The sequence below is a fragment of the Chanos chanos genome, chromosome 8, assembly GCF_902362185.1.
Source record: "Chanos chanos chromosome 8, fChaCha1.1, whole genome shotgun sequence".
In the NCBI taxonomy this organism is placed as follows: Eukaryota; Metazoa; Chordata; class Actinopteri; order Gonorynchiformes; family Chanidae; genus Chanos; species Chanos chanos.
Window position 1 is genome coordinate 31,690,789 of NC_044502.1, and position 27,992 is coordinate 31,718,780.

Sequence of the window (27,992 nt, forward strand, 5' to 3'; positions counted from 1 at the left end):
TGTGCAGAACTGATGTAACAACTTGTCATGTTTCGTGACAAAACAATATTACAGACATTTTGTACTGTAATCTCTTGAGCATCCACACTACACACGTTAGTACTAACATACCAAAATAAGAGATCTTCTGATTACCAGTAAAAAACAAAAAAAAATCTCATACACAGGCAACTTGATCAAAAAAAAAGTAAAAGAAAAATCAAAATTTGCCTTTTAAACTTTGCCTACAAAACTCTCATACGACTTGGTACTCTCCACTCCTTTTGTTTTAACATTCAGTCCTTTGTGCTAATGCTTTTTGAAAATGCTTGTCTCATTCAAAATTGTACATTTTAAAAGTGTCTAGCAAACATTCTGCTATTTTCCATCGGTGGCGAGAAACACTGTTTCACGACAAGCAGTTCTGGAAGCATAAAAAGCTTATTCTAGTCACAGTGAAAAGTTTGCTGGATACCTGTGATTTGGCACAATTAAAGAGGTTGAAAAAAAGAAAACTTCACTGCTTTTGACACTACCAAATACTCTTGCCTTGGTGACAGATGTAACACTAAAGCTGACAGAAGAAGTGAAGCAAAGATGTTTTCAGGCGCTCCACATATCCACCTATGAAAACTGTTTGTGTCCCTTTATCAGTAGTTCTCTTCTTTCCGCTATGAGAGAGGAAACTAGGACTCTGCGATGAAGTTTATATGTGGAGGATAAAAGACACATACAACAGGAGGGTTCTTGAAATAAGAACAGGAGTTCTTGCCCCCCCAAAAAAATCTGCCTTGACACAGTGCTTTTCAGTATTTTGGCACACAGATTTTCCACTATTCCTTCATGCTCTTCACTACATTGTGTGAGCTTTCACTGGGAACTGTTAGGTCCTGTGAAAGAGAGAGAGAGAGTACTTTAAACATTAGTGACAGAGCAGTGATAAATATCCTCAAGCATGAAGTGATCCATGTCTTCCAGAATTCGAGTTATTTTAGTCTCCACAACAAAATCAGCACTGTGTATTTCCAAGTTGGTATCAATTAGTTGTGTCAGTTGTATTAACTGAACTACTAAATGCGTGTACTTTAAGTAAATAGTTCTGCGTAAGACAGAACAAATGCAAAAGTAGTTCTGCTGTGTCTGTGCTGTTTGCATGGTCTACCTTCCCTCCCCATGATCCTCTTCAACCCAGGCCACTATCTTCCCCTCCCAGCCAGGTACCACTGCATCGTCCTGGAGCACCTGCAGGGTGGACATACTCCCATTGGTCAATGCAATGCACATTTTTGAAAAGGTTTTTAACCATTATCTGCTTTGGGCAACTTTAGCTCAATTCCTTTCAAAACCATCTATGTGATTGTTACAGTCTTTAATCTGTCTGTTGGTATATGTTCTTCAGCTTCGTTGATTACATTTCAGTTTTGGCTTAATAGACTTTTTTTTGTTATTAGGTTAAAGAGTTCAGAATATTTTACCTCCTCCTTCACAGTGCCAAACTCTGGGTCCAGGGCTTTAAAATGGTACCTGAAGTTTCCCTCTCGGTCCATGGCCGCCTTGAAGTCTCTGAGTGTGACCTCCCCTAACCTAGACATAACAGGCACAACAGACACAATGTGTGACAATACTGTACAATATATACACAGCACAACACCAGAGATGAAATGGGTTTTTTTTTCATGCTGTTTTATACTGATGATATCCTTAATGTAATCCATTTCAAAAATGGTTTTGTGGAATCTTTGTCAAACTTATTTATGGATGAGAGGTGGAGATGGGGTTGGGAGGTGGCAAATTAGATGAATTTTTCAATCATGTCCAATTTTACTGATGGGTGGCGGTTTTTAAGATCAACTGTAAAAAAAAAAAATCACATGTAAACCAAAATACAAGACACAGTCTATGTCTGTAAATATCTATCGGTGAGTACATATCAGTTCAACAATAAGTACCAATTTAATGTCGTTACAACTGACATTATAAGTCAATAGCCACGTAGATCCTCTTACAGGAGGTACGGCTAAATAAAACAGTAACTCCCAACTGCATAAGGCTCTCAGCAGAATTTTAGGCTTACATTCAAATTCTGGTTTTAATACTAAGATTCTCTTTGAAAGGCTTATTGATATGGATGAGAATGGAGTAAAGACTTTCTTTCAGTCAGGCCAAAATGAATAGCACATTGTCAGAGCAGCTGATGTTAATTCCTCATATGTATTACAGCACACGAGCAGCTGGTTTTAAACACAGAGGCACCTCCTGGCCGTATTTCATTACCGCCGCTTTTTTCTATACGTACTCTAATGAACTGTCGATTTAGGTGACTGATTGAATGACCATGTTTTGTCTCTTAATTTAAGGGGGGGAGGGGCTTTGAACATTTCACGGCCTTCCAGAACTGGTGTAAAGTATGCGGTCCAGAAAACAGCATAATAAAACAACATAACAAGTCTTAAACATACCTTCTTAATTAATGAAACTGTTAACCATGAATTCCCAGTTTGTAGAAATGGCTGACAGTTTCCAATATCTAAAGTATGTATCCTGACAATAGACTAAGCTTTCTGAATAACACAGATTGTGTCTTCAAAAAAAAAAAAAAAAAAAAATCTTTGCGGCACTTTGTACTCTCTGAGCAACACTTTGGGGTGAGTGAGCAACTCATTAAACTGGATTATAAAGTAGTGCCCAGTGGTAAATTACACTGTGCCCCATTGCTGAACTTGTGAGTTTGAATCTCTGTTCCTGTGAGCTGGGGGTCTACTGCTGTAAAAAGCCCAGTTGGCTCAACACTGGGAAGGTCGGCCAGACCGGGAACTCTCCCACTCACTGCATTTCTGCGACGCCCTGAATCAGCAGGACGCCGGAACATTCTCAGACAATTTGTGGGAAACTGTTGACTGACCATGTAAATAAATGCAAGGTTTCAAAAATGCTCAATATTTTTTTGCTTTAAACATTTGGAACATATTATATAAGTTAAAAACTCATAGAAAAGCTCTTGATGTTGTAATAACCCATTCTTTTCCCATTTTGACAAACTGTCAAGAAGGTCGTTCATAATGCCCAGGAATGTCCTGAAGAAGTCTTTTGTTCCAAGGACAATTAACATTGTGAATTCATGAAGTCATTTGGGTTTTTATAATTTAATGCACTGTTTGTACAGAGTAATAATCACAAACCCTTCGTGTTCAATTTGCCTTCCTTCAGAGTAAGGTGAAGTAAGGTGCCAAACTTAATGTCATATGTTCTAGTTCTACCACTACAATCCTGTGAGGTTCAAACAAATTCCACACTTTGGACTATAAAATTCATTCTGTTCCATTCCATTGTGTGACAAGTAAGTGACATGCATAATTGAATGAAAACAAGTCAACATTCTCTCTCTCTCTCTCCCTCACACACACACACACACACACACACACTCACAAACTCAAAACAGACCTCTTGGGGATGTTGATCATGAAGGGAGTTAGCGAGCGATCGGTGAAGTAAAGAACCTTAGTGGATGCAGAGGAGTTGAGCGCAGGACTGCTGTGAGAGTGAACCATTTCTGCAGTATTGCCATGGAGACAAACACAATGAGATGGGAACAGCAACCATACGACCTTACAGAGACATAATCATTACACAGCAACACACACACAAAAAAATGTAACATCATTACATCATACATAAAGCATACAATATCTTTCCAAAATGCAGAATAAGGCTATTTAGTAAACTGTATTAACGATGGGGCCATATGAAAATGGATCTAATTTGTGTAAATTGATGATAAACTCCATTGCAGTATAATAATAACTGATAATGAAAGCTGGATGCCTCTGATATTGTGAATGTAGAGAAGAGCAGCAGGATTAGGAAATCTTACTGGTGCTGGGAGGCCAGGAATCCCAGTCTGGATGTGTGCCTTTATGTCCCGGAGGTTTCGCCCTCACCTACACTCATATATACAAACATAAGAACATGAGAGCAGGAAACTCTGGAGCACTACATCTAAAGGTTAGTCCAGTAATCCAGATATCTGATTCTGCTCTTAGCTCAGACACAATAATGTAGAGCTGCAGTGTGATTGAGATGGCATGGAGCCATAATGTTTATTGTTTGTACGAGAAAGTCCACTTGTGTGAGAAAGTGAGCGTGCGTGTGTGTGTGTGTATGAACGTGTGTAGGTGCAAGTGTACGTGTATACATGGGCTTGTCCCTCTCGTATGAGCAGTTAAACCTCACCATTGACAACGGTCTGGATGAGGGTGTGTATGTGAGTAGGTTTCTGTGAGTGTGACTGTACGTAAGAACGTATAATATGCGTTTGTACTGGTGCTCACACATGCCTACCTTCCTCTCATGTCGGTGGCTCCTCTCCAAGGCATGGAGGTGGTCCACGAGGCTTGCCACGCCCTGCTCCAGTGTGTCCAGTGTGTGGTGCTGAGGATCATGTCCCCCAAAACTATTTCTCAAACTACGCAGGGCGTCCCTCACAATCTGCAGCTCCTCCCCCTGTCAAAAGCCCCACCACAAGCAAGATCCTCCGTTTTTATTGATGCACTGGCCTCAAGTTTAGCCTTCTGATACTACAAATCATTCATCTGGTAAGCTAATCTTATACAGATCTTTAAGACAGGTTAGTCTGGCTAAAGGTCTTGCATTAAGGTGCATGAAAGGGGATACTGCAGTTGGTTGACTCACCCCTTTACGTGTGTGAGAATTACGGCCAGGGTGGGCGTAGCCATTGTTTTGAGAGCCATGGAACTAAAATATGGGAAATATTCACGGGTTTGTCATTCAATATATTTCCAGAGTAGATTTACAGTTAAGTATGTTTCTAGAGTATAACTACTGGAATCACATGTATTCACTCCAACTTTTAAATACGAATACCTGCTAAAAAAAAATACCCAATAATGAGCAATGGTTGTCGCTTTACCTCTTCTAGTTCAGGGTGCATTAGGTCTTGAACAAGGCTCTCTTTGTGCTCCAGCTCCCTCTTCAGACCAGATAAAAAACAACAGGTTTAACTATTTAGTTCAAATTGGCATGGTAACTGGTAACAAATCCTAATTTTGAATTCCTAATTTAATCAAACAATGAGATGTTCTGGTGTTTTGTTATTCCAAAAAAAGGTGGTAGGATCATTTTACCATTGTATAATGGGACCAAGAGTTAACGACAGCTCTTGACTGAAAAGGAGGTCCAGTAATGGACTGCGTGGATTTAGATCTGAACTTGTATATATTGAATGGCCGCAGCTAAAGCTAACCATATAAATGCTTTAGACTTAAGCTTGCCGACCTGTTAGTGGTTAGTATCTCAGTGTTTGAAAAGCTAGCTGACCTGTTGGTGCTTGGTATCTCAGCGCTAGAAAAGCTGTCTGCCATGTTGGTGGTTAGTATCTCAGTGTTTGAAAAGCTAGCCGACCTGTTGGTGGTTAGTATCTCAGTGTTTGAAAAGCTAGCCAACCTGTTGGTGTTTAGTATCTCACTGCTAGAAAAGCTAGCCTACCAGTTGGTTGTTGGACTCCGCTAGCTTGCGTAAGGCTTCGTCCAATTTAAGCTGCTGTTGCTGGAGTAGCCGATCCTTCTGGCCCAACTCTTTCTGCAGAACAAAAAACGTACATCCAAAGACAAGTTCTTCAGATACTTTCTGTACTGCCATCATTTGCATAATCTGTCACTTTTAGTGTCAATGGGATATGGATTTGTTAAGGGACAACCATTTACGACAGTCCAGTTTTGGCAGAATAATTAACTACGGACTGGACTTTGGCAAGCTTGTTTTTAAAAATGAGACCCAAATGAACAACAGTTCACAAATAATTCTGGAAAAAATATATCTTCGAAAACCACTATTCAAATTTGGTTTAAAATTAATTTTGTTCATTACAGGGGATACAGGTTTGTGATGGATTCACTGCATCTTCACTGTGTGTGTAGTCCAATACAAAACAAAGCTGCCCTGCATGGTCACCGTATTAACCCAGATGAGATCCAGGTTAATATGATAAAACTGTGCTTGCCTTATATTCACTGAGAAGTCTGTTTCGATCCTCCAACTTCCTCTGTAGCTCCGCCTGTGAAAATACACATTGTTCAGTGTAAAAACAAAAAGATTTCTTAAGACCACACACACACATACACACACACCCATAAATGACCATGTTCTGTGTTTTCAGCTCACATTTTGTCCAGCTAGTTCATCTCTGGCCATACTATCCCGTAGTAGCTCCTGTTTTAGCTGCAGGACTGACGCCTCCTGTACAGCCATGCGCTGCTGTAGAGCGTCCTATAGACAAAGACCAGAGCTTTAGCCTTATCTATTATATAGAAACACGTTAACGCTGCAGACAACAAGCATGAAGGAATATAGTTCAGATGAAGACAGGGAACAATGTGTTTTTTGTATTTGTATGTGTTGAAATGTGACTTACTTTGACTGCCTGCAAGTTCCTTGCGTCCTGCTTAAACTTTAACAGTTCCTTCTACAAAAGAATGAAAAATGAGGAAAAAGTCAAACAGAAGGTGAAGATATACCAGGGTCTGTGATTTATAAAACTCACTAAGAGATAGTACCTCCACGTACAGCAGGCAGGCAGCATAATAAAAACACTACATCAAAACGCAGCATAGAATTCAAAGCGACTAAGTTACTGTTGAAAAAGCAGCTAGACAGGTGAGTTTTTTAAGTTCAATGCTGTTTCAGCTGAAACATATGTACCAATATGCTTTTCCTATAAATGATGTCTAACAATTAGCATTTAAATATTAAAGTTTAAGTTATTAAACCAACATGATATCTGATAGAGTTGAAAAGAGGCCAGAAAAAAAAAGATACAATATTTAATGTGCGAAGGGGAAGACTGTCAAAATTGGGACATCTTTTGTCCCACAGCGAATAGCTACATAAAAAGAAAAAAAAATGACTGTGGTCACAAATCTAAGCTCACCAACAAGACAAATGGACACATAATAAGACACTTGCTACAAAACGCAAAACAATAGCACCAAAAATCAACACAGACTTGAATCTACATTCCCATGACCCAGTCACAACGAATAGTATACACTGTGAGCTTCACAAAGCTGGTATTCAAGATAGAGCACTCAATTGAAAAACCACTTGTAAACATTGGCTGAAGAACAACAACAAAGTCATCTTTTAGTCTTTTTTTCCTACATTAGAACACATTTATGTTTGGAGAAAGTCAAAGGATGTCTTCAACCCACATTGCCTTTAACCAGCTATTAAACTTGATGGTGAATCTATGGGCTGCCATCTCGTGGGAGTCACTGGGTCTGGTGATTACTCTGGATGGCAGAGTAATGGCCAAAAAATACGAAGCCAGTTTACGCAACCATGTGCACCCAATGGCGAAACCACTCTTTCCCTAAAATGTTTCCATATTGTTAGAATGATAATGCTCCCATATCCGTCGCCACACAAATTCAAGAGTGGTTTCATATGATGAAGTCAAATGCCCTCCATGGCCTCCCCAACCACCATATCTACATATCATTGGACCATTATGGGAAGTTTTTGAGGAGCGGATTACATTTCCACTCCTTCATCCCTTGAAGGAAAAGAGATATCCCTTTAGACACAAATTAGAACTAGTATGACAGCATTCAAAGAAAGTCTGAAGTTTTTCCTGAGAGCAAAGTGTGGTACAGTTCTATTAGTAATTAGTTATATGACATTCATAAACTGTTTCATATTTCCATTGTTATATCCACCCACTGTAAATGAGACAAGTATTTATAAGGCACTGATTTGACCGTCTGTGATACATTACATTACAGTTCCAGGACAATTACAGTAAGTGTGTTGGTGCCGTCGTCTGTTTGGACCACTAAAGTAGAAGACAAAGTTGTTCCTTGCTTGTGAAAAACACAACTCAAATGCGTAAGTCAGAAAATACTACATGCTCCAAATTATGCACTGAATTAAAACAGAACTGGAACATTACCAAGCCAGCTGTGTGAAAACAAAGTACGGATGCCGGTTGCAAAAAAGTAACAACGATGTTATCCTACGGTTAAACAGGTAACTTTACCTTCAGATCCTGGCTCTCCTCCATGCTCTGGTCTAGGCGACTGCGAATTACGATCTGCACAAAGTAGTGACAAAAACTTCTTTAAGCTTCAAGTAATCTCACCAGAAAAGAGGAAACGCAAATAGAAAATATGTGTTCAGGATTGCGTTGTTTTCGGTCGTTTTTAAACGAAAAGGCAGAGGGAAAAAAAAAAAAAGAAGAGTGAGTGAACAGAGGAAGTGAAGTGGAACAGGTGAACTCTGCTTTGTCTCTCTGTGTGAGGCACAGGCACATATCTGTTTCCCTCTCTCTCCAGAGAGACACCTGATCTTGTCTGATATAACAGAGAAAGAAAAGGAGAGCAAAAGGGGGGAGGGAGAACTTTAACCATCATATAGCAAATGAGGGGGAAAAATGTTGTCTAACAGGGAAAGAAAGCATGTGGGAGAGAGAAACAGAGAGAGAGAGACAGAAAGAGGAGAGCAAAGGAGAGGGAAAAAGAATAACAGAAAAGGAGGAAAAAAAGAGAGGATGACAGAAAGAGGGGTACAGACCAGCTGTTGTTCTGCATTCTCCATGTCTTCTCCCAGACTCAGGGAGGCTTCTTGCTCGTCTTCTGGTAGTGAGCCGTGAAGGAGCAGGGCCTAAGACACACAGAGACACACACACACACACACACACACACACACACACACACAACTTTTAGACTGAAGATCTGCAGAGTTTTCCCTCAGGTTTGATGACACACAGGCTTAAGCACACGCACACACATAAACACACTTGTTGGAGTGCTGACTGTCATGTGAATTATGCTCAGACTAATGCCATTTTAGGAGAAAAAGCTGTGCTTCCCATTGTAGAACAATTCTCATTTAGTGAAACCTCAAATGTAAGCTCATTTAGTGTTAACAGTTCACTTCATAAACACTTACTGAGGGCCAGTAGAAACAGGTAAGCATGATTGCACAACAAGGTTATGCCAACTGATACCCTAATTCATGTATATTTTAATTTAACTATTGAATAAGCAGTCTTGATGTTATATAATATCAGAGTTTTCTTGACAATAAAGCAAATGTGAAAACCAGCTAGACTTATTCAGTGTTTGTTGTCAGGGATATGTGTGTGTTTACGAAAGCACTTGTTGGCATGCATGCTCTTGGTAAATGCGTAAAAACAGAAAATTTATGTATTTCCCAAAACATGTATAATTTCTTACACCCTGGTAAATGTATCCACTCCATGAGAAACTGACACATGTCCCATTGTGGCAGACAATGCATGAAGTTTTTTTTTTCTTTACAGATTTCACGGTAAATGTGTGCAAAAGAGATTCTGAATTCTCAGAAAAACAGGTGAGTAAGTAACACCAGACCTGTAAGAGACCGACATACATATACTGTATATATACAGAGCACTATCTTTGCCTTTCCATCCACGAACGAAATTCAGAGCCTGTTATTGTTTGGGTCCAGGATATTGTTTGGTAGGATGAAAGCTGAAGCCTATGCTCACCGAGCAGAACAGCAACTTAATACGCATTTATGAGGATGAATAAGTTGTGGAGTTCTGCTGAGATGCTAATGCAGTGGGTGTGATGCGTCACCTACCGCCCTCTCCAAAATAACTGTGAGGATTTTTGATTGTGAAAAAGTGGTGAACACGCAGAAAGTCAGATAATGTGCATACCAGAATGACTCCTGCTGGAATGCAAGGCATTGAAATGTATCAGTCTGACCAAGGCACTTTCAATCTGCCAGCTCGCTAACAAGCTATGTTCTGGAGCAGACCCCTGAAGCTAAGCTACAGTGGGTGCATAGAAACAAATCCTATTTCTGGTCTTTTCACACCATGGCAATTTTATGCATTTCCTTCTGCATTAAAGTGCTGGGAAATTTACATATGCTATACAAGTGCATTTATACAAGAGTAAAAATGAGAACATATACATTATACATACTGAGGGCATGTCAGTGCAAGTGAAGTATGGTATGGCCATCCATGAATGTGTGTATTTTTGTGAGTGTTTGTATGTGTGTGTGTGTGTGTGTGTCTGCTGGGGGTGAGGATTACCTGCAGACTGGACACCATCCTCTTGGCCTCTTGCATCTCTCTTTCCAGCTGCTCCTGCTGCTCGCACAGCTGGTCTTCCCAGGAGTAACAACTCGACGGCTCATCGTGACCCAGGGAGGCTCCCGGACCACATGTTGTCACATCTTCTGTGGGGCACCAAAGAAAAAGGGGCCAGTGAGCCACACAAAACAAGACATTCATTAACTGTTCAGATCATAAAAAAATTGTTCTCATGTTTCAGACCTGATTTTATCGAGGTCTCCGCTACTTGGCCGTCGACGAGCCCGTCCTTGTCATCGTTGAGACTGATGGAGTCTTTTGGAGAGTGGGTGTGGCTTGATGAGCTCAGACTGGAGGGTGAGGAGAGAAACAAAGACATGAGATCGGAAGATAAATCAAGGTCCTGCAAGACTAACATTTCAAACATAAAAAAAAACAAAACAAAAACATTTTTTTCTCATTTGGTAGTTACCAAACAACATTTTTATGTCAAAAGGCCTCTCAGCAATTAATTGATCACTTTTTCTAGAGTTTCTGATCCATGTATGTTCACAGTAAACACACTAAGTGATATGGGACAAACAAGGACCATAAAACCAGAGTGATGTGCTAAATGTCAGCCTAAAGCCTAAGACTCGACCCAAGGTCTGCACTCCCATTAAGTAGTAAAAGTCAATGTGCGAAAGTGTTTTCTGGTACATGCATGGCAAAAAAGAGGTAGGACACTACTGTAGCAAGAGTCAAATCATGGTTGTGGATTACTTCATGGCTGAATTCTTCTTCTCCCTATTCACAATAGTGTAATTTAATGATCATATGGGAAACAATGGACTTATACAGTGCGAAACAACATAAACTTATAAACATTGTGTGACATAAATTACAACACGGATAATGCTGCACTGACTCAGATTCCTGAATGGTGGCATTATGAGGAGCTCATTCTCTGCTCATGACAAAAAAAAAAAAAAGAAAAGAAAAAATGTCCTCTCTGACTTTTTATCTGTGCAAAACAAAAAAAAACCCCTGCAGCGGCCAAAACACCTTAACTAATGCACACTCAGGAAACACAATAAAAGACTGTGTGTGAACTAAACAAGATTTCTGCTCGTTCTAAAGGGCACACAATTAAATATATTTTATCTATTGTGACCCTGAATAAAAATTTCTTAGTGTGACTTAACACATAATCTGCCAGAGTGAATGAGAAACGGGTTGGTCCCTCCTTCATTAGTATTAGAAGTTCTTGAGGAAAAACATTTTTATTTAATGCTTTTCCATTTTTAAATTATTAAAAGTGTCATTGTGATATGTGTCTCGCTGATTTTCACCTGAACTTTCAGGTCAGACACGTACACATGCATCTCATTACAGGACTGCCATTTCCATCAGTGAGTCTTCTGTGGTTGTTGTTTTTGATGCAGCCCATTTCTGAGAAAGTACTTGCATGTGTGGTCTGAGTCACAAATTTTGCCTGAAGTTTCCATAGAAACACATGTGAACTAGCAAATGAAAAGCAAATTAGGTACCATTACTGGTAATCCTTGCAAATCCAGCTCTTGGTGTACATTAACCTGAACAACGCAAAACAAACAAACCAGACCTTGTTTCAGACACTGACCCTGCAAAAAGATATTCTGTTCGACAATAAGGATCTATCGCAAACTGCATCTATCACTGTTTCAGGCATTAAAATGAGTGTTACCTCAGAAAACCCTGACTCACTGTTATTCAGAAACAGAGTCTCAGTGTTCTCTGGTGGCTGCTGTGTTGTCCTGTGGTCATAAATGTGCTACAACGATGACATGTCACAAGTGTGAATTTCGAGCAGAACTTTGCTGTGATGTTTACACCCAGGCCCTATCAATAATGAACAAAAGAGCCACTTCAAAGCACCTGGCCTATCAGTCAGTGTCTTCTTTGATACATTAATTATTTAGGCCAAGTCTCACTACAAAAGGCACTGTACGTGGGTGGATGGCAGAGCAGGTGTGTGTCTTTATAGCTCAGTCTTTATTATAAAACTTTATGTGTCCATATGGATATGATCAAGGGCTCAAGGTATGGAAAACAAACAAACACTCATAGTGTGAAAAAGAGCCCTCAATGCATCTGAAGTTCAGAAAAATGGTCTGTTTTGTGATTGCTGAGCAGACAACCGGCTGTGGAGCAGTGAAGCTGTCAAGATGAATTTAGAGACAGCAGCCCAGGGCTTGGACAGCAGGCCAATGGTCTTAAATCTATGACATAATCCTATCAAGATGGACTCACTCAACATAACAGTGTTTTATCAGATCATAGAGGGGTGATTGTACTGAAAACAACAAAAGAAGAATAACATTCCATGTAGTCTATTCCATATGTAGAAATAAGTGTCAGAGCACTTATTTGTATAGTCATCTTTTGACTACATGGAGAAAGACTACAGTTCAGTATTTTATCTTTGAACCACTCCAACATAATCTCTCTCTCTCTCTCTCTCTCTCTCTCTCACTCTCTCTCTCTCTCTCTCTCTCTCTCTCTCTCTCTCTCTCTCACTCTCTCACTGTCTCAATCTCTCACACACACAAACACACACACAGAACTCACCTCATGCTGACCATGATTTAGGTCATAGACCTAACACTGAAATACCACAGTAAGAGAATAAGCTATTTTAAAGAGTACAGCCCACTGTGGATCAATAATGACATCATGCAGTAGCGGCTGTTTGTCCCTGAGGGATTAGCAAACACTCGCGGGTCCGATTCTATTTCTGCAGTAAGCAGATCTGACATCTTTGCCCACAGCACTGCTCAGTGCACACATGCGGAAGGAGATACAGAGAGAGTGGATTTGATCTGCGCTCTAACCGTGCTGTAATTTAACCATGTAATTGACTGAGCTGGATCTCCCATTTTTATTGATTAACCTGTATGGATTTCTTATGGCAGGATATGTAAAATATATGTAAAGTAGCAATTCTTTTCAAAAACGCACTATCAATCTCAGAACCTCGAACACATGTCAAGATATTAGTTAACTGTGTTTATAAAAGTGCTCCCCTTATGTGCTTTCTTAGTGTAAAACACTGTAGCAATATCTGAACATGAAAAATGTATGTTCCGAAACATCAAGGCAGCAGACCTTTCCATCTTATGAGCAGTGAGTCTAATTTTTCAATAAATGAGGGCTCAATAGGCCATGAATACAGTCTTAAATACTGTACTGTATGTACAAATTCTACCTGAATAAATAATGAGACTTCCTGAAGAGTAAGTCAATGAAACACTGGCAGACTTTAACAAAGCACCATCTAGTAAAGAAAATGACAACAAGTGGTAAATAGGAACTAATTCTCTACAAAAACTTGACTCAAGGGTGTGATATCGACCAACAGGCTTAATGCCACACATAAGGACAGCTTAGACATAGGCTAAGTGTAAAAGATACGGAATTTTGAGAGCAGTTGTTATCTCATGTTACTGTTGGATTTTGTGTTATTTGACATGACAAGCAGATATGATTTTAGTTCAATAAATAGAAAACTGTGTTCTGTTTTGAGAAAGGCTGATCTTCATTTGGAATTTGTCTGAAAGCAATAAGAAGTGGTGTTGTGCAAAAACAAGCTAATGTTTTTGATTATTTAGGTTTTTGTGCTGGCAATTTAACCCCTAGACTTGTTCATCTGCATCAGTAAATATAAACCATTTCCATTTTTAGAATATTTCGTAAGTGCTTTTTGAAGAACTTTATTTTACTTTATTTTAATGTGAGGTATAGGTTACTGGAGTGAATGCAGCATTAAATTTTCAGGGGGGATCAGCAATCCTAGGGATTACTGCCTGCAAAAAAACGTGTACACATTATAACAGGGGAACCACAAACCATCTGACCCCAAAAAGTGGAGAGTGTGTGTGGGGGTGGGTGGGGGTGGGGGGCAGTTAGAAGCAAGCAAAGCTACAGAAAGAAATAATTGAAGTCTTTATTTTAAGCAAAGCAACAATGCTAGTTGTGCAGCGGAACAGAGAGACAGTTGTTAATTGCTGTTCCTTTGTGTGGGCGTGTATGTTTGTCCCTATTGTCCAAATCAGGGCTGTGGGGCACAGCGCTTGGGATAATGAAAGAGACTGCTTCGTTCACTCTTGGTGGTTCTCTTTTGTTTAATTTTTCTCATATTTTTCTCACATCCTGGAGGATAAGGAGAGCTATCCAATTTTTACCCTTTTTTCATTCAAAGAGGTACATACCATAACCCAGAAACATTCCACAGCCATTCTCTGAATACTAACAACATTGTGAATGGCAAAGTACTTAAGTGGCCTGACTGTTCCAAGTTATTTCCAAGTGTTCATCGATGAAATGGCTACATTGTGTGTAGATCAATCCACTGTACACATCTCATCATGGGTGGAGCCAAAACAAATATATTACTGGATAACTCTTACACTTACAACTCTTTCCTCAAGAAAGATACTTGACAAATGAGAAGACATGCCTGAAACAAAATCAATACAATCAATCATAGCTCTGCCTGACACAATCATAGCTCTGCCTGATAAAAAAAACAGCTGACAATGTTAACACTGACGCTTTCCTCTGTCCATTCTTTTTAACACTTGTTGGGGTCGGACTGCCCAGAGGGTCACATATTACGATCCAGCTCTTTCCTTGGCATATCCGTCACCGATCCCCATGCCCAGTACTGTCAGTCCCGATACCTCCTGACCGCCCACGGCCTGGCACACCAGCTGCCTCCCTGCTGTCTTAGTCTCCAAGGATCTAAGCCATCTACAGCACTAGAATATCTATCACTGGAAATTCTCCACAAGATCCAACCAGTTCTCAATATGTATACACGATACAGTGCTGCTCAGTTATATACTGTATAAATGCCATCCTATGTGAGCTCTCCAGAGGCGGGGGTATGATATGTTACAATGCATAGGACCACAGTGAGGACTCAGGCAATCAGCAGTGACATTTACTGGCTAGCACTGTGAGTATCCATCTAAGCGTGTATGTCGGCTATGATATAAAATGCAGTGGCCCTAATAGGAAGGAAAAAGTCTTACATCATCATCTAGGAGTAAGAATTCTTCTGCTAGAATCTGATGATGTATTAATTTAATCCATAAACATATGTTTTTGAATCGATACATCATCACCTTTGATGAGTGAAAACTCAATATACAAAGTGTATTTTGTCCTGGTGAAAACTGAGATAATTTGGAGAAGCCATTATGGTACTGAAGACTGGCTGTTAACTAAATGATGACTCAAGTACAAGAATTTAAATGTGAATTTTAATGGCACAAAGCTTTCTTCTAACCCAGGGTCAGGCCAATTTAGCACTGGCCTGTTATCATAAAACTGCGCTTTGACCAGAGATAAGACCATCTTTAGTGGTAGGTATGTAAATGAGGATTTTCCTTTCCCATTAAAGTGTTTATAGCTCCCACTGGGAAGCCCTCAAGTCCTCTCAAAATACATATACACATACACACACACACACACACACGCACAGACACACAAACATAGGGTCCATCAGACGACACGCATATAGACCCATTTGTGTGAGAAGGAAGAAGATTTCAAAGTTATTTTTACTTTAACACTGCTTCCAGAAAAGCAGGATTGTACAGTGCCGTTGAAAACATGCCAACGTGCCAAAAGGAGCGAACTAAACAAAATTGTACTTCTTAATGAGGTCAAGGAAGAGGAAGAACAGCATTTATCTGTCATCAGTGTTTGGCGAAAGGGGCCAGGAAAGGGACTTGTACGATAAAATTCCAGTCTATGCTGACAGGACAGACATTAGAACAGCTATTAGTTAAAAAAAAAAAATCTAATTCCAAAATTCAGTGTAAAATATGTTACAGTACAAAAAAGACAAGCACAAGCACAAGAAGCCCCATCACACACATACCTTGAAAAACTACATCCACAAATTAACATCGCTTGCGTACAATCATATTCAGATCATCAGCTGAACTGCATTTCATAACTACACCAAAAGCCAGTAGATAAGTAGTGTTGCTTTCTCACATGAGCCATTATACAGAGTCATATATAGTGAGTTACAGTCAGTAATAAAAGAGAAAATCTGCTTAAGTTTGACACCTGAATGCAAAGAACCTTCTTAGTGACAAACTTCGACCCAGTAAAATTTACAGAAACGCAGAGGGAAAGACATGAATTAGGTTTCAACTCATTGAAAAAAGGGAACTGGCTGGGAAAGAGATCTCTTCGACTGCTACACCCACTCCGTCACTGTCACTATGAAAAACGCTGGAGTTATTTTTCATGAAGTCAATGTTAAAACAAACTGACCAGACCTTCATGAATTCCATATGATGCAACCTTGGTCGTTAATTAATAATGTAAGTAAAACACTGGATTTCTGGAAGTGGAATAATTGCTCCTCAATGTTAAATAAACATAAACAAAAATGCCTTTGGGTATGAGCTCACTGACAACAGCAACAACAACACTCACAACAAGAACAGAAGCTTGGGGGAAAAAAAAAAGAGCATGCAAGAAACTGGGCTCTTACCACTTCACTTGTTTGGCTCCCATGTTGGCAATCAAGATGCTACCACCACCACCACACCGCTGCCGCTAAACTTCACTATAGCACCTGAGAGTTCTGACGGCATCGTCTCACTAAAACACACCTATGTTCGACGCTCAGCCAGCAAACCACCGATTACAGAACCAGAGGAGAATCAATGCAGGGGTCCAGCGAAAGAGCGGTCAAAAAGAACAGAACAGCTCAGAGTGAAGAGCGGATGAAGAACGACCACAGGGTTATCAAGCCACTTCAAGGAGCATGATGTGAAGATTCAAGACAGAACACTAAGAAGATCCCCTGAGCAGGTTCAGTTAGACGCTAGGTTTTACAGGAGAGGAGAACATCAGTGTCGATGTTCCTTGTTTCCAGAAGAGTTTGTTCCCCAGGTGACACATATGGAAATCCTGTTTTCTCTTCCACTTCACCAAGAACAGAGAGCAGCAGCACCATTCAGTTACCACAGCAAACACATCCTGCTCCCCTCTCCCTAGCCCCTTCAACCTCTCTCTCTCTCTCTCTCTCTCTCTCTCTCTCCGTCTCTCTCTCTGTCTCTCTCTCTCTCTGTCTCTCTCTTTGTCTGTCTTTCTGTCTCTCTCACTCTTTCCTTATCTCTAATGATTTACCATTCATGGGGAACACTTCATCAAGAAGCTTCCTGCATTTAAACGAAAACGCTGATAGTTTCCCTCATCTCTCCCTCTTTCTCTCTCACTTGTTCTCTTGCTCTCTCTCTCTCTTATTTTTCACTGCTGAGATGTCAGGCATGGTTCAGCCCTCCCCTCTTACCCTCCCCTTTTTCCTCTCACCCTTCCCATCCCCTCCTCCTCTCTGTCTGTCTGCAGGAGAAGGGGGCCGGCTGGCTGGATGGATGGGAGGGTTGTTAGTTATACAGAGCTCTGGTAAATTGTCAAGCTCAAAGAGGAGTCACTAGAGGGGTTGGACAACACTACACAGAACGGTCTGTTGAAGTCAGGGTTGTAGAACAAACTCTGCTCAAGGCTAAATAAAAAAAAAAAAAAAAATCTACTACCTCTGTTACGAACACAACAAATGTATTTAGTTGAGCCTTACTTTGCAAGTACTGCAAAATAACTGAGCCCAAATCATTTTTCGAGGTGTAGTTAACACGATCAAAATAAAAAGCCCTTCTGTAGAGGCGTGAGTAATATATACTGACTGCCTTTAATTTATGGATTAACGAATGACATTCTGTGGTGAACAGTTATTTTCACCAGGAAAGATCTAGCAGTACATTTATTTTGACCAACTTAAATGAGGATAAGAAACCCTGAGTTATCTGAGATTTCTAAGAACAGTTCCCACAACATTGCTGATGGAACAGAGCAAGTCTGCATTTTAATGAATATTCAATGCCTTTTTAAGAGGTGCGAATACAAAGCGTATGCAAAATCCAGACGTGAGCACAAAGAAAACAATATCAAAGGATTATCATTTCCACTGTCCATTTCATACTGCTTCTCTGAGCAGATCTGTGAAACTCAGGGACACTTCTCACTCTCAAACACAGAGCCTTACAATCCTCAGCTGAAAATATGCAGAACAGCATGTTCTATGAAGGATGAAAAAGAAAAAATAAATAAAACTCAAATGAACTGCTGGAGCACTTTGGGTGGAGAGGGTAAAAAAAAAAAATGTTTTAAATAGAGTCCCTGTTTCAAATAAAGCCTTCCACTGCAACACATCTGTACAACTGGCAACCTTATTACATTCTGCTGTTACAAAAACATATCAAATCATATTACAAAACTGCTCCCAAATACCCACAATGCTACTCTAACACATTACAGTATTTTAGATTGAAAAACAAATTGATCAAGTTCATCACCATTGCTTCTTCCACTGTGCTGTTTCGAAGTGTAACAGAATAGCTTGAATAATAAGACCAGGGCAATTTGACGCTCAGTCTTATTATGATCTCTGTTGAAGGTATTAGAAATCCGACTGATGCACCAATTGTAAGTCGCTTTGGAAAAAAGCGTCTGCCAAATAACTAAATTGTAAAATTGTAAATTGTAAATAAGACCACCTTCATTTTTTTTTTTTATGTAACGTGCCTTTTTGTACACTGTAAAGTATCTACTTCATCTAATTTTACGTATTGGAGAGATTTCTTAATGTATGTTTGTGCTCTTTATGATCAGAAAAACAACATTACACTTAACTGTTCCTTGGGCTTTGGTGGAGGTAAAACAGATCAACCATGAGCTATGTATTGGATATTACTACTGAGCAGATGGAAATAAGAATGTACAAAGGGATTAGGGAATGTTTTTAACTGTCCTGGCCATCCAGAGAGAGCTTAGAACGTCTGTGTAATGCTTTTTTTAAATCAGCTATCTCAGTTACCTCGATAGAAACCAAACAAAAATGCAAACCATGCAAAACAGAAATGGATTTATTCGTCTAATTGCACAGATCTAAAAACAGGACTGTATCCTTAATCAGAGCCTGTCAGAGAAAAAAAAAAGCATATTTCACATAATTCTTTCCTTCCCATGTTACAAAAACAAGTCAGCAGGCAACCAGGGAGAGAGAGAGAGAGAGAGAGAAGGATGAGAGAGAGCAGTCATGCATTCTCTCATAGCCAATGGCAAATCATTATCTCAAAGCGTGATCAAGCATGATCAAGCCTCAGAGAGATCCACCGGACAGTGTATCCAAGCAACATCACAGCTTATTTACAAATAAATAACAACATGAGATCAGTCTCTTGCCTTTCATCTTTGTACATCCTTTTTTTCCCTCTTTTTTATGCAATAAATAATTTATGAATAGCTGCAAGCCGTAATCAAGGAAAACAAACAAAACAGTATGCATTGATTGGTAGAATGGAAAATGTAGGGGTATAGGAAAAACCCCCACTCTTTAACTAGGATCTATCTTTTTGAATCCTTTTATATCTTCACTTATGGGCTGGACTGCTACTCTAGACCTTCAGACCCTAAACACAAAATATTGCAGTCGCATAAAACAGCATACAATAGCATACAAAATTCTTCTTTTCGGACTTTGTGCCCATGATCACTTGTTGCTACGATGATTTTCGATTAGTATGATGGTGAGCTAATTCAACACAGTTAGCGACTATAAGGAAGCATAGAACAGAAAGCACACAGGGGGTCTCTTTGAGATGAACAAAAAGCCCTCAAAGCAGATACTGTTAAACTTGTCAAACTGATATTTAGATATGGAGGCGTGGCTGTCACTGTTGATATGAGCGAGCCTGGTGTCTCCAGCCAGGTGGGCCTTAACAACACAAAGAACACAAAGTTCTTTTAAATAAAGAACGAACTGACTGGATCTCATCCTTTTGCTAACGCATATACTATAACCTGCTGGAAAAAATAATCTTCCACTAGTTGTATTTTTGCATTTGTATGATTATTTATCATGTTACAAATCTGCACATGGTTCTTCTTCCTGTTACCTCTGCCCGTTTATGGATTTCTGATTTGCCATTCAGACTGAGAAATCAAATGAATGAAAACTATTTAAGCTCTCCAATTTCCTCCACCATTCTGTGACCACGAAGTGGGACGATATTTGCTTATATTAGTGTAAAATCATTATCTTGGCAGGATATAGTTCAGTAATTACTGAAAGAACTGAAAAGCCATGGAGTAATTGCCATCTTCATTTGAATCACTCATCTCTCTCACTCTTTCTCTACTCTTTACTCTCTCTCACTCTTTCGTGCTCTCTCTTTCTCTCTCGCTGGTGAAACACAACAGCACTGACTTCTCCTTCTTTGTGGTACCTGGAGGTCCTGGTCTCAGAGTCCTCCTCAGTCACCCGCTGCCCCTCATACTGCTGGACCAGCGCTCGCACGCTCCAGCCCTGGTTCCCAGCATCCACGTCTGTGCCCGGGCCCAGGCTGCACGGAGAACACAACAACAACGGATCAGCTGGGAAGTCTGGTATGGTATTAGCTGCTAAACAACACAGAGTGATTTTCCAAATGTTAATTTGTTAGTTATGGAAATGTGTTACTCTTTTATGTCAATCTGCACAATTCTTCTGTTTCAGTTGGTATATTCATTTGACCCTCTCGTGCTTGTATGATGTAACAGAGTGCAGCCCTATGCAAAGACAACCACACCACTGAACTGCATTACATCACCCTGAAGGAAAGATACTCAAAATGATCTCAGGTAACTGGTCTTATTTAAACCCAGATAGTGTAGGGGATATCAGCTAATTACTACATTGTTCATTTATTAATTTGTGATTACTTTAATCTGTAATAATTATAGCAATTATAATAATAATTATAGTAATTATAACATTACTGCCAACAATTTGGTGACAGCAGTCAAAATGGACAAATTATGTCAAAAGAGATGCAAGTTAAATTTAGCAGTAGTAAAAATCTGACGAAGGGTGTGAAATCATTAAAGTCACTTAACTTTGAAAAAAGATAAACATGCATACACAAAGGAAATATTATGTAATTCAAAACTATAAAAAAATCAAAGACATAAAACATGACTGATTACAATATACATATACACAAACTCCATATGCAGAATGAATGAATTTAAAATTATACAAAATCTACAATTCCTCTAATCCCTGTGAACCCAGTGAACTATGAAGCAGCCCAGTAATGATATAATGATGAAAGAGAGGAAGTAGCCCCTCCCCCTGTCGCCCATGCCTTTGATGTGACTTATCCCAGCACTGGTGCCTTGGAGGTGCTGAAAATGTGCTTCCATGGATGGACACAAAATTTAGCTTCAGTGCTGACTGATCAGTCTGGTGTTGCCATAAGTTTCCAGGCATATTACGGTATATGGTATTTATGACACTATCTGTTATGGATTTCGAACAGTACCACAGAGGGGGCAAGTTAGATGTTGACATCTGAGTGTTACACTGGTGCATCTTAATTTATGTTCAGGGAGAAGAAAGGAGAGAAAAAAACCTCAGTCATAGTTGTACACTTTTAAACTGGCTTTGCAGCCTAGTTTCACATATCTCTTTTAATATTATATGCAGTACATCATCTGTGCCACATGGGGGCACCCTTTTAACTAAGCCCTATTGCTGCCAAATCCTCTTTAAGCTGCATGAGAGAGTGTGTCCCTTAAGCTTCTTTATCCAGTTAAATAGCTATCTGTTGCATTTTAAAGCCGGTGTGCTCAGCATTGTTTACATGTACATGTGCTACAGGATCAAGGCCCAACCAGGCAAAACATGGTTAAGTTCAGATTTCTGTAGAATTAAGTGCCACTTTTTAACAGAATTAAGTTGCTCTTGACATTTTGTGTATAACTCCACCACACCTGACACATGTAATTATCTACTAACCAAGCCCCTTGACAGAACTATCAGGCAGGATATGTTGGAGTGACAGCACAGCTGGTGTGCCTGTAAATAGTTTAGACTTGATGCGATCATAATGTAGATTCAGAGCTGAATCAAAAAAGAATGATCAAAAAAAGAGAATTTAACCCCAGGTCAAAAAACAGTTTTTATCTTTTCTGCTCATTCTGTCTCCTGTGCTCTTTCTGTTTCTCTCTTTTACTTAGTTTTCTTTGTTTTTTGCTTGAAGAGATGAAAAAAATGATGAGAAAACAGAATCTGTTCCCTCTCCAGTTGATTTAAGAGGGTGGAAACAACATTGTCTGACCTTAATGTCAGCACTGTGCATTCTCTAGAGGAGGCTGAAAAGACTTAAAAGAAAGAATGCTCCATTCCTAGCATTTTTAGAATAAACTAAAGGAGAAGGAGACCATTAGAATCATGCTGAATTTCTAGGGAAACTGACTGAATAATTCAAAGCCGGCTTTGATGTGTTCTCCACAGGAAAACAAATCTACCTGTGCGCTGAAAAACCCATTTTGGTCGAGAAGTAAGGTAAGCCTGTCTGGTGGCCCTCTGAACACAGACTTGGCAACTCCACTCAGCCTCACCTATCTTCACCATATAATAGGCTCTGGTAAATTCATCTACGACCAAAAAAAAAAAAAAATCTCCAAACCCAAGAGCCGCATTACCAGACTATCTAACATATTTAATAATCCGGAGAGACTGAACCCTGACAAACTTTTTACATATGTGAAATGCACTGTGCAATAAAAACAAATGATCCATAACTGATTAGTCGCGTATGAAATATGGTTTGTGTGTGTGTGTGTGTGTGTGTGTGTGAGTGTGAGAGAAACAGAGACAGAGACAGAGAAAGAGAGAGGGAGAGAGAGAGAAAGAGAGAGAGAGACTTACCTGTTCCACTCCTGTCTGAGCTGGTGAACAGTGCGGCCTGAGTGAAAGGCGTCTTGTCGGGCAGCTGCCAGTGCGGCTGCTGCATTCTGGGCCATGGCCATGGTGGAGTTAGGCCTGTGACTGGCTGTTGCTCCTGCACAGCTCCTCCCTACACCATCCACTGCTCTGTGATTACCTGAGGTAGATGGCTTAAAATGCGCTGCCAGAGCTAGAATGAGCCTCATAGCAGATTTGAGATTACCATCCACAATATCTAGAGGAGAGCGGGGGGTGGGGGGGGGGGGGGGGGGGGGGTGGGGAGAGACAGAGAGAGAGAGAGACAGAATGCATAAATAAGGGTAAGGCGGAAAGGTTTCTATCTGTTCGGACAGAGTAGCACTAGAGAATAACCACAGAGACACTTACCCCTGGCAGATGTTTGAGGCATACGTATGCGTTTGGACATGACAAACTGCAGAACTTTCTCCACGTTCGCCCTCCTCTCCTGACTGTCCCGTGGAGCATAATGAATACCTTCTAGCAGCTCACCAGCTAACAACACAGTTAAAGTCAATTAGAGGGATCTATTTCAGCTTGGACCAGGCAAACAAACACCAAACTAGGATTAAGTGGAGATTTAAAAGGCCTATTCTAAACCTTTTTCTCTGTACTTTATAAACTACGGAGACTATATTGTTTAATTTGTTTGAAATTGAAGAGACTAATTCCCTGTTGACTTGATCCCATATTATGGCAAAAAGTGCATTTAAGTCTCTTTGGCGGATAGGGTTACTAGGGTATGGCAGGGATAGCATGAAAAAAACAAAAACAAAAACATTCTCATGAAGTTCTCCTGAAAGTACCTGCTAGAAGGTCAAACCTGTGGCAGATACACATTGCGTAACCAAGAGTAGTTAAAAAAGTTCCAGACTATAAAAACAAAAAAGTTGCACATCCCATCACTGGTCCATTAGTGTCTTACCTACGATTTCGACAAGGTGTGCTAAGACCACGCCATCTCTCAGGTCCTGCCGCAAGTCACTAACAGGTTTTATGTTGGGCTTCTTCTTTAGCTGAGTGTTTACCCAGGACACGTATGCCGCCAGCTGTTGCTGTAAAAAGAGGAAAATTCGAATGAGCCGACCACGCAGCTACAGCAGAAACCAACTTTTAGACACCGAATCCACAGAAAGGAGGAGAAACAAGGAAGAACACTTGGCAGGTTAATTATCTTAATCTTTACTAATTAAGTCAGGGGTGTCAGGCTAGGACCAGTGAGTTAATTAAATGCCATGGGGATCAAATGGCTCTCAACAGGTTTTCAGAAGTACATCACGTGCCGGACTCAAACATGAAATCAAAGAAATTGTTGAATGTGTGTGGCAATTTATAACCAGTGTGAGGTATCATGATGCTATTTTTTCCCGGTTAAAAAGGCCATAAATCATATTCCTGTTACTGAGATGCAAAAAATTGACTTTGGTCATAAAGGCTACTGCTGTGTGTGGATCTTACAATAACTCAAAATTTCTTTTCAGAACAGTGAGGATGCTGACATTATGTCCATCTACCTGTAATGAGGAACATATAAAGTTTTATTCCTTGTTAGCATTAAACTCATTAATATCTGTCATTACCTTCAACTCAGATACCTAAGAATCACCGGTGTCTTTAATCACACTCTTGACATTTTGTTCCATAACTTAAGTTCTAATATTAAAATATGCCTTGTGGTTTCAATGCTGCGGTGTATAAAACTATTGACATTGTATTAATTATACCATGTAAAGCTAATCAGCCTTTAGGAATATCGCTGCTAGCATCTGGCTGTTATTTGAATTAGCCTGGGCTTTTGACAAGATAGTTCAAAGTTCATGGACTGCCTGCATTTGGAATCCAAATTTTTCATATCTGGTCTTAATTCAGGATAGATCGGACAGCCTCGTATTAGGATACTTTGACGGAATGGCTGGAGGGTGGCGGCTTTGACAAAGTCAAATTCAGATGTTTTACCTAGAGCAACATGACTATTTTATATGGTCTCCTACACACCTGCTGCAGAACTTTTCACCTGCTTCAAGTTGTTCTGACCATCTATATGTTAATTCACCAAGGGCCCGATTACTCATCAAATGAGTGTTTAGGCAAGTCTGTTTCCATCTGTCTTTCTGTTAATGAAATTGTAATAATCGCATCACAAATGTCATTCTAGGGAAAAAAGAAGACCAACACAATCTGAGAACCGTTTTCTGAAATTTTACCTTGTGCAACATCAGTCTCTTCAAATTCAAGACATTTCTGAACAACTGATGCAACAGTTTTTTAAATGGTGATTATTTGCTCTTCAGAGAGAGTTCAATGGGTAGTGTTATATTTCAGAGTACAGTTTAACTCTCAGATGGGATATAATGCAGTGCATGCTCTTATATGGAGTACGTACATAAAACTAGTGTTTGTCATGATTTTGAACTTAAACAAGTGTACACTGATACTTCAGATACAGACTTGCAGAATTTCATACTAAATGCTACAAAGGATATGTCACATAAAAGTGCCCAGTCCAGCCTTTTTGGCTGGCATTATGTTGGCAAATCAGGTGTAAAACGGTTCTTTGATACCCCATGCCTGTTGGAATTGAAACTGCCAAAGGGACTTTACTGCTCAGAGCTCAAGACTTATCCTCTGTGACAAGACAAATCCCTCGCTATTCTTCTTGGCTGATCTAAACCAAGCTGATTCAGTCGTGCAAATTAGACTGACTAGCACTTTCACTGGCTCGTCACAACAGGGGGCTTAACCAGCCCAGTTCCGACTTCCATTTTTTTGTAAAGCATTTAGGAGTGACAGACTGTACCTAGAGATGTACAGTCCCAATGTGCTTCCAACCTGAAGCCTGCCACTGAGTTACGCCCCTGGGTTAAGCACTTTGACTTTGAACAAAGATGTAGCTAAATGAAATACATAAATCTGAAGTGGCATGGACGGATGCTTTTTCTCCATGCCTTTGTTCTGGTCTGCCTCTAGTGCACTTAAAAGGTGACGCTCTCCTCACAACAAATGAACTAAGATGACACTGCCAATACAGTTGCTGTGAGACACAAAGATATTTAGAGACGAATGACTAAGCGAGGCCAGTGTGTTTGACAAAGGCACAAAGATACTGCTCCCACACTGAGTCAGTGTCAGACATGGGCAAAGAGGTTTCACAGGGATACATATGCAACAGTAGTGTCTGCCCACATAATGCAGCTTTTAATTTATAAACTCAGTAATCTCAATCAGGTAACTGAATTAGCCTTCCGATTATCCCCATGTAGAGGTTTACAATGTGTTCATAAAGCAGAGCGTGTTTGTCAATTTTAGGAAGAACCGGAGACTACTGTGCGTGAGAAATATCTTCTCAATCCAAACTCCAAAAGACCCAGTATTTCCATGTGAAGGCAGCCTAACACAGGGACCTTTCATTGATGGCCAGTGGTGGAATGAGACCAAGGTATCTGGTGCTACTCCTGTGAAGCCCACTGTTTGAAACAGGCAATCTGTTTATTCCCATATCAACCAGTCTGAACATGCTCATCATTGTTTGAACGGTGTCAAACTGCATCACTTTCCAGGTTATTTCATCTAGGCTATCAGAGAATCTGAGATGCCTCCAAAGTGTATATGGCCACAGCACCGAGGATCACAAGCAATGATCAGGCTGTGGAAAACCGTGTGGGGAGGGTGGGGTGCAGGTATCTAAATGAAGGGGATGGAGTATCACTAACTCAGCTGGTTGACTCAGTTCATTTTTTTTGAGAATTTGTCCAAGTATGACCTCTGTAGGCTGTGTACAGATGCACAGTCTGTGTTAAAGTGTTAAATGAAATTGTAAAACCTTAATGTTTGGAACACTGTGAAATTTTTAGGAAACATTTTTGTCTTTTCTCAGGATTTCACACCCATACTTAAATCAGCCAGTTCTTTCCTTCTCAAGTCTTCTGAGGAAAATGATATAAAATTCTCAAGGAAGCACACACAAATGAGGGAACCTTTTGAATGCAGGCTTTCAAAATAAGTTCATTTGATCTAAATAAGCCTTTCATAATTATCCATGTGAATACAAACAGAATTTAAAAAATGTTAGTTGAAAATATAACAACACGCTCCATTTATCACAGCAAAACTACTTCGGTCACAGCGCTTAGAGTATAGTTTATAAACAATGCACATAATGACATTTACATCAGGAAGTAAATGCCTCTGAAACACTTGGAATATATATAAATGTGTGTGTGTGGCATTTCATAGTGTATTTCTTGTCATACCTACATGTAGTTTCACTAACAAACTTCGCCTGTTCTTATGTGGGGTTCAATATTAAGCGCTTCGACTTCTTAGTCACCGGAAAACGTGATGGTTCAAGAAGGGGTCTCAGACTGTGCTGTCAGATTGTGCTGATTTCTCAGCTGGGGTCATTGTTGTTATGCGCACAGACCAATCCCGAACAAATATAGTAACTCGGAGATTGTTACTGTCTGGAGGAGGTACGTTACACCGTTCAGGGTTTGCATCGCTGTTGGTTTCGGTTAGTTTTGCAATAATATTTGACAAGGCATTTTTTACACTAAGGACTTTTATCTTTCCCATGCATGTTGCTTCACATTTAAACATTGCTGTCACAAAGTTGATGATACTTTGTGCTGACTGAACACAAACATCTGTGCTAAACTTATGCTCCTCGAAAATTTTGACAATTAAGGAACGGACACAAGTGACAAAATCATTTCAGTAAAGATGCGCATAATATGATTTAAGAGTAGTCTATTCTTGGCGTCGTAACTGTTCATCCTATTAAAGTATTCTAACACCACGGTTGTAGTTTATGTTGGCTCATAAGCATAACGGTAACTACGTGTATGTGAAGAAGTAGAGATAAAGAAAAGACGAATGGAATGGAAGTAGAAGTTTAGATTATAAACCCATGTGTTAGTTACCTCATTGAAGCTCTCTTGTAGCACGTCAAGTAGATTTCCTTTCGACAAGGATGCGATCATTTTTCTGCCCTCTCATACAGATCGGTCCTGCGGAAGCGATCAGAGACGGTGAAAGAACGTAAATCAAAATAACGGGCTCGACCATATATGCAAATAC

The 27,992-nt window shown here is 39.9% G+C and overlaps 1 protein-coding gene across 1 annotated transcript; it reads right to left on the reverse strand.

Annotated features, from left to right (window-relative positions):
- Window positions 1–1,137: 1,137 nt before the first annotated feature.
- Window positions 1,138–27,895, reverse strand: dixdc1b (DIX domain containing 1b). The gene is made up of 20 exons (XM_030782507.1): window positions 27,836–27,895; window positions 23,842–23,971; window positions 23,286–23,411; window positions 22,881–23,133; window positions 20,413–20,529; window positions 10,325–10,431; window positions 10,082–10,200; window positions 8,563–8,652; window positions 8,030–8,083; window positions 6,407–6,457; window positions 6,157–6,261; window positions 5,996–6,049; window positions 5,481–5,574; window positions 4,907–4,977; window positions 4,669–4,731; window positions 4,318–4,479; window positions 3,851–3,917; window positions 3,421–3,529; window positions 1,455–1,563; window positions 1,138–1,221 (listed from the first exon to the last, which is right to left on the reverse strand). The coding sequence occupies exons 1-20, from the start codon at window positions 27,893–27,895 to the stop codon at window positions 1,138–1,140; spliced, it is 2,025 nt and encodes a 674-aa protein (XP_030638367.1).
- Between the last annotated feature and the right edge of the window lie 97 nt (window positions 27,896–27,992).

Excerpts from the sequence above, each read along its gene's own strand:
- dixdc1b (XM_030782507.1), bottom strand. The coding sequence starts at position 27,895 with ATGATCGCATCCTTGTCGAAAGGAAATCTACTTGACGTGCTACAAGAG. Across the intron at positions 4,732-4,906 it reads TGCACCCTGAACTAGAAGAG|TTCCATGGCTCTCAAAACAA; the intron begins GTAAAGCGACAA and ends CCCATATTTTAG. Across the intron at positions 1,564-3,420 it reads ATGATCAACATCCCCAAGAG|GTTAGGGGAGGTCACACTCA; the intron begins GTCTGTTTTGAG and ends TGTTATGTCTAG.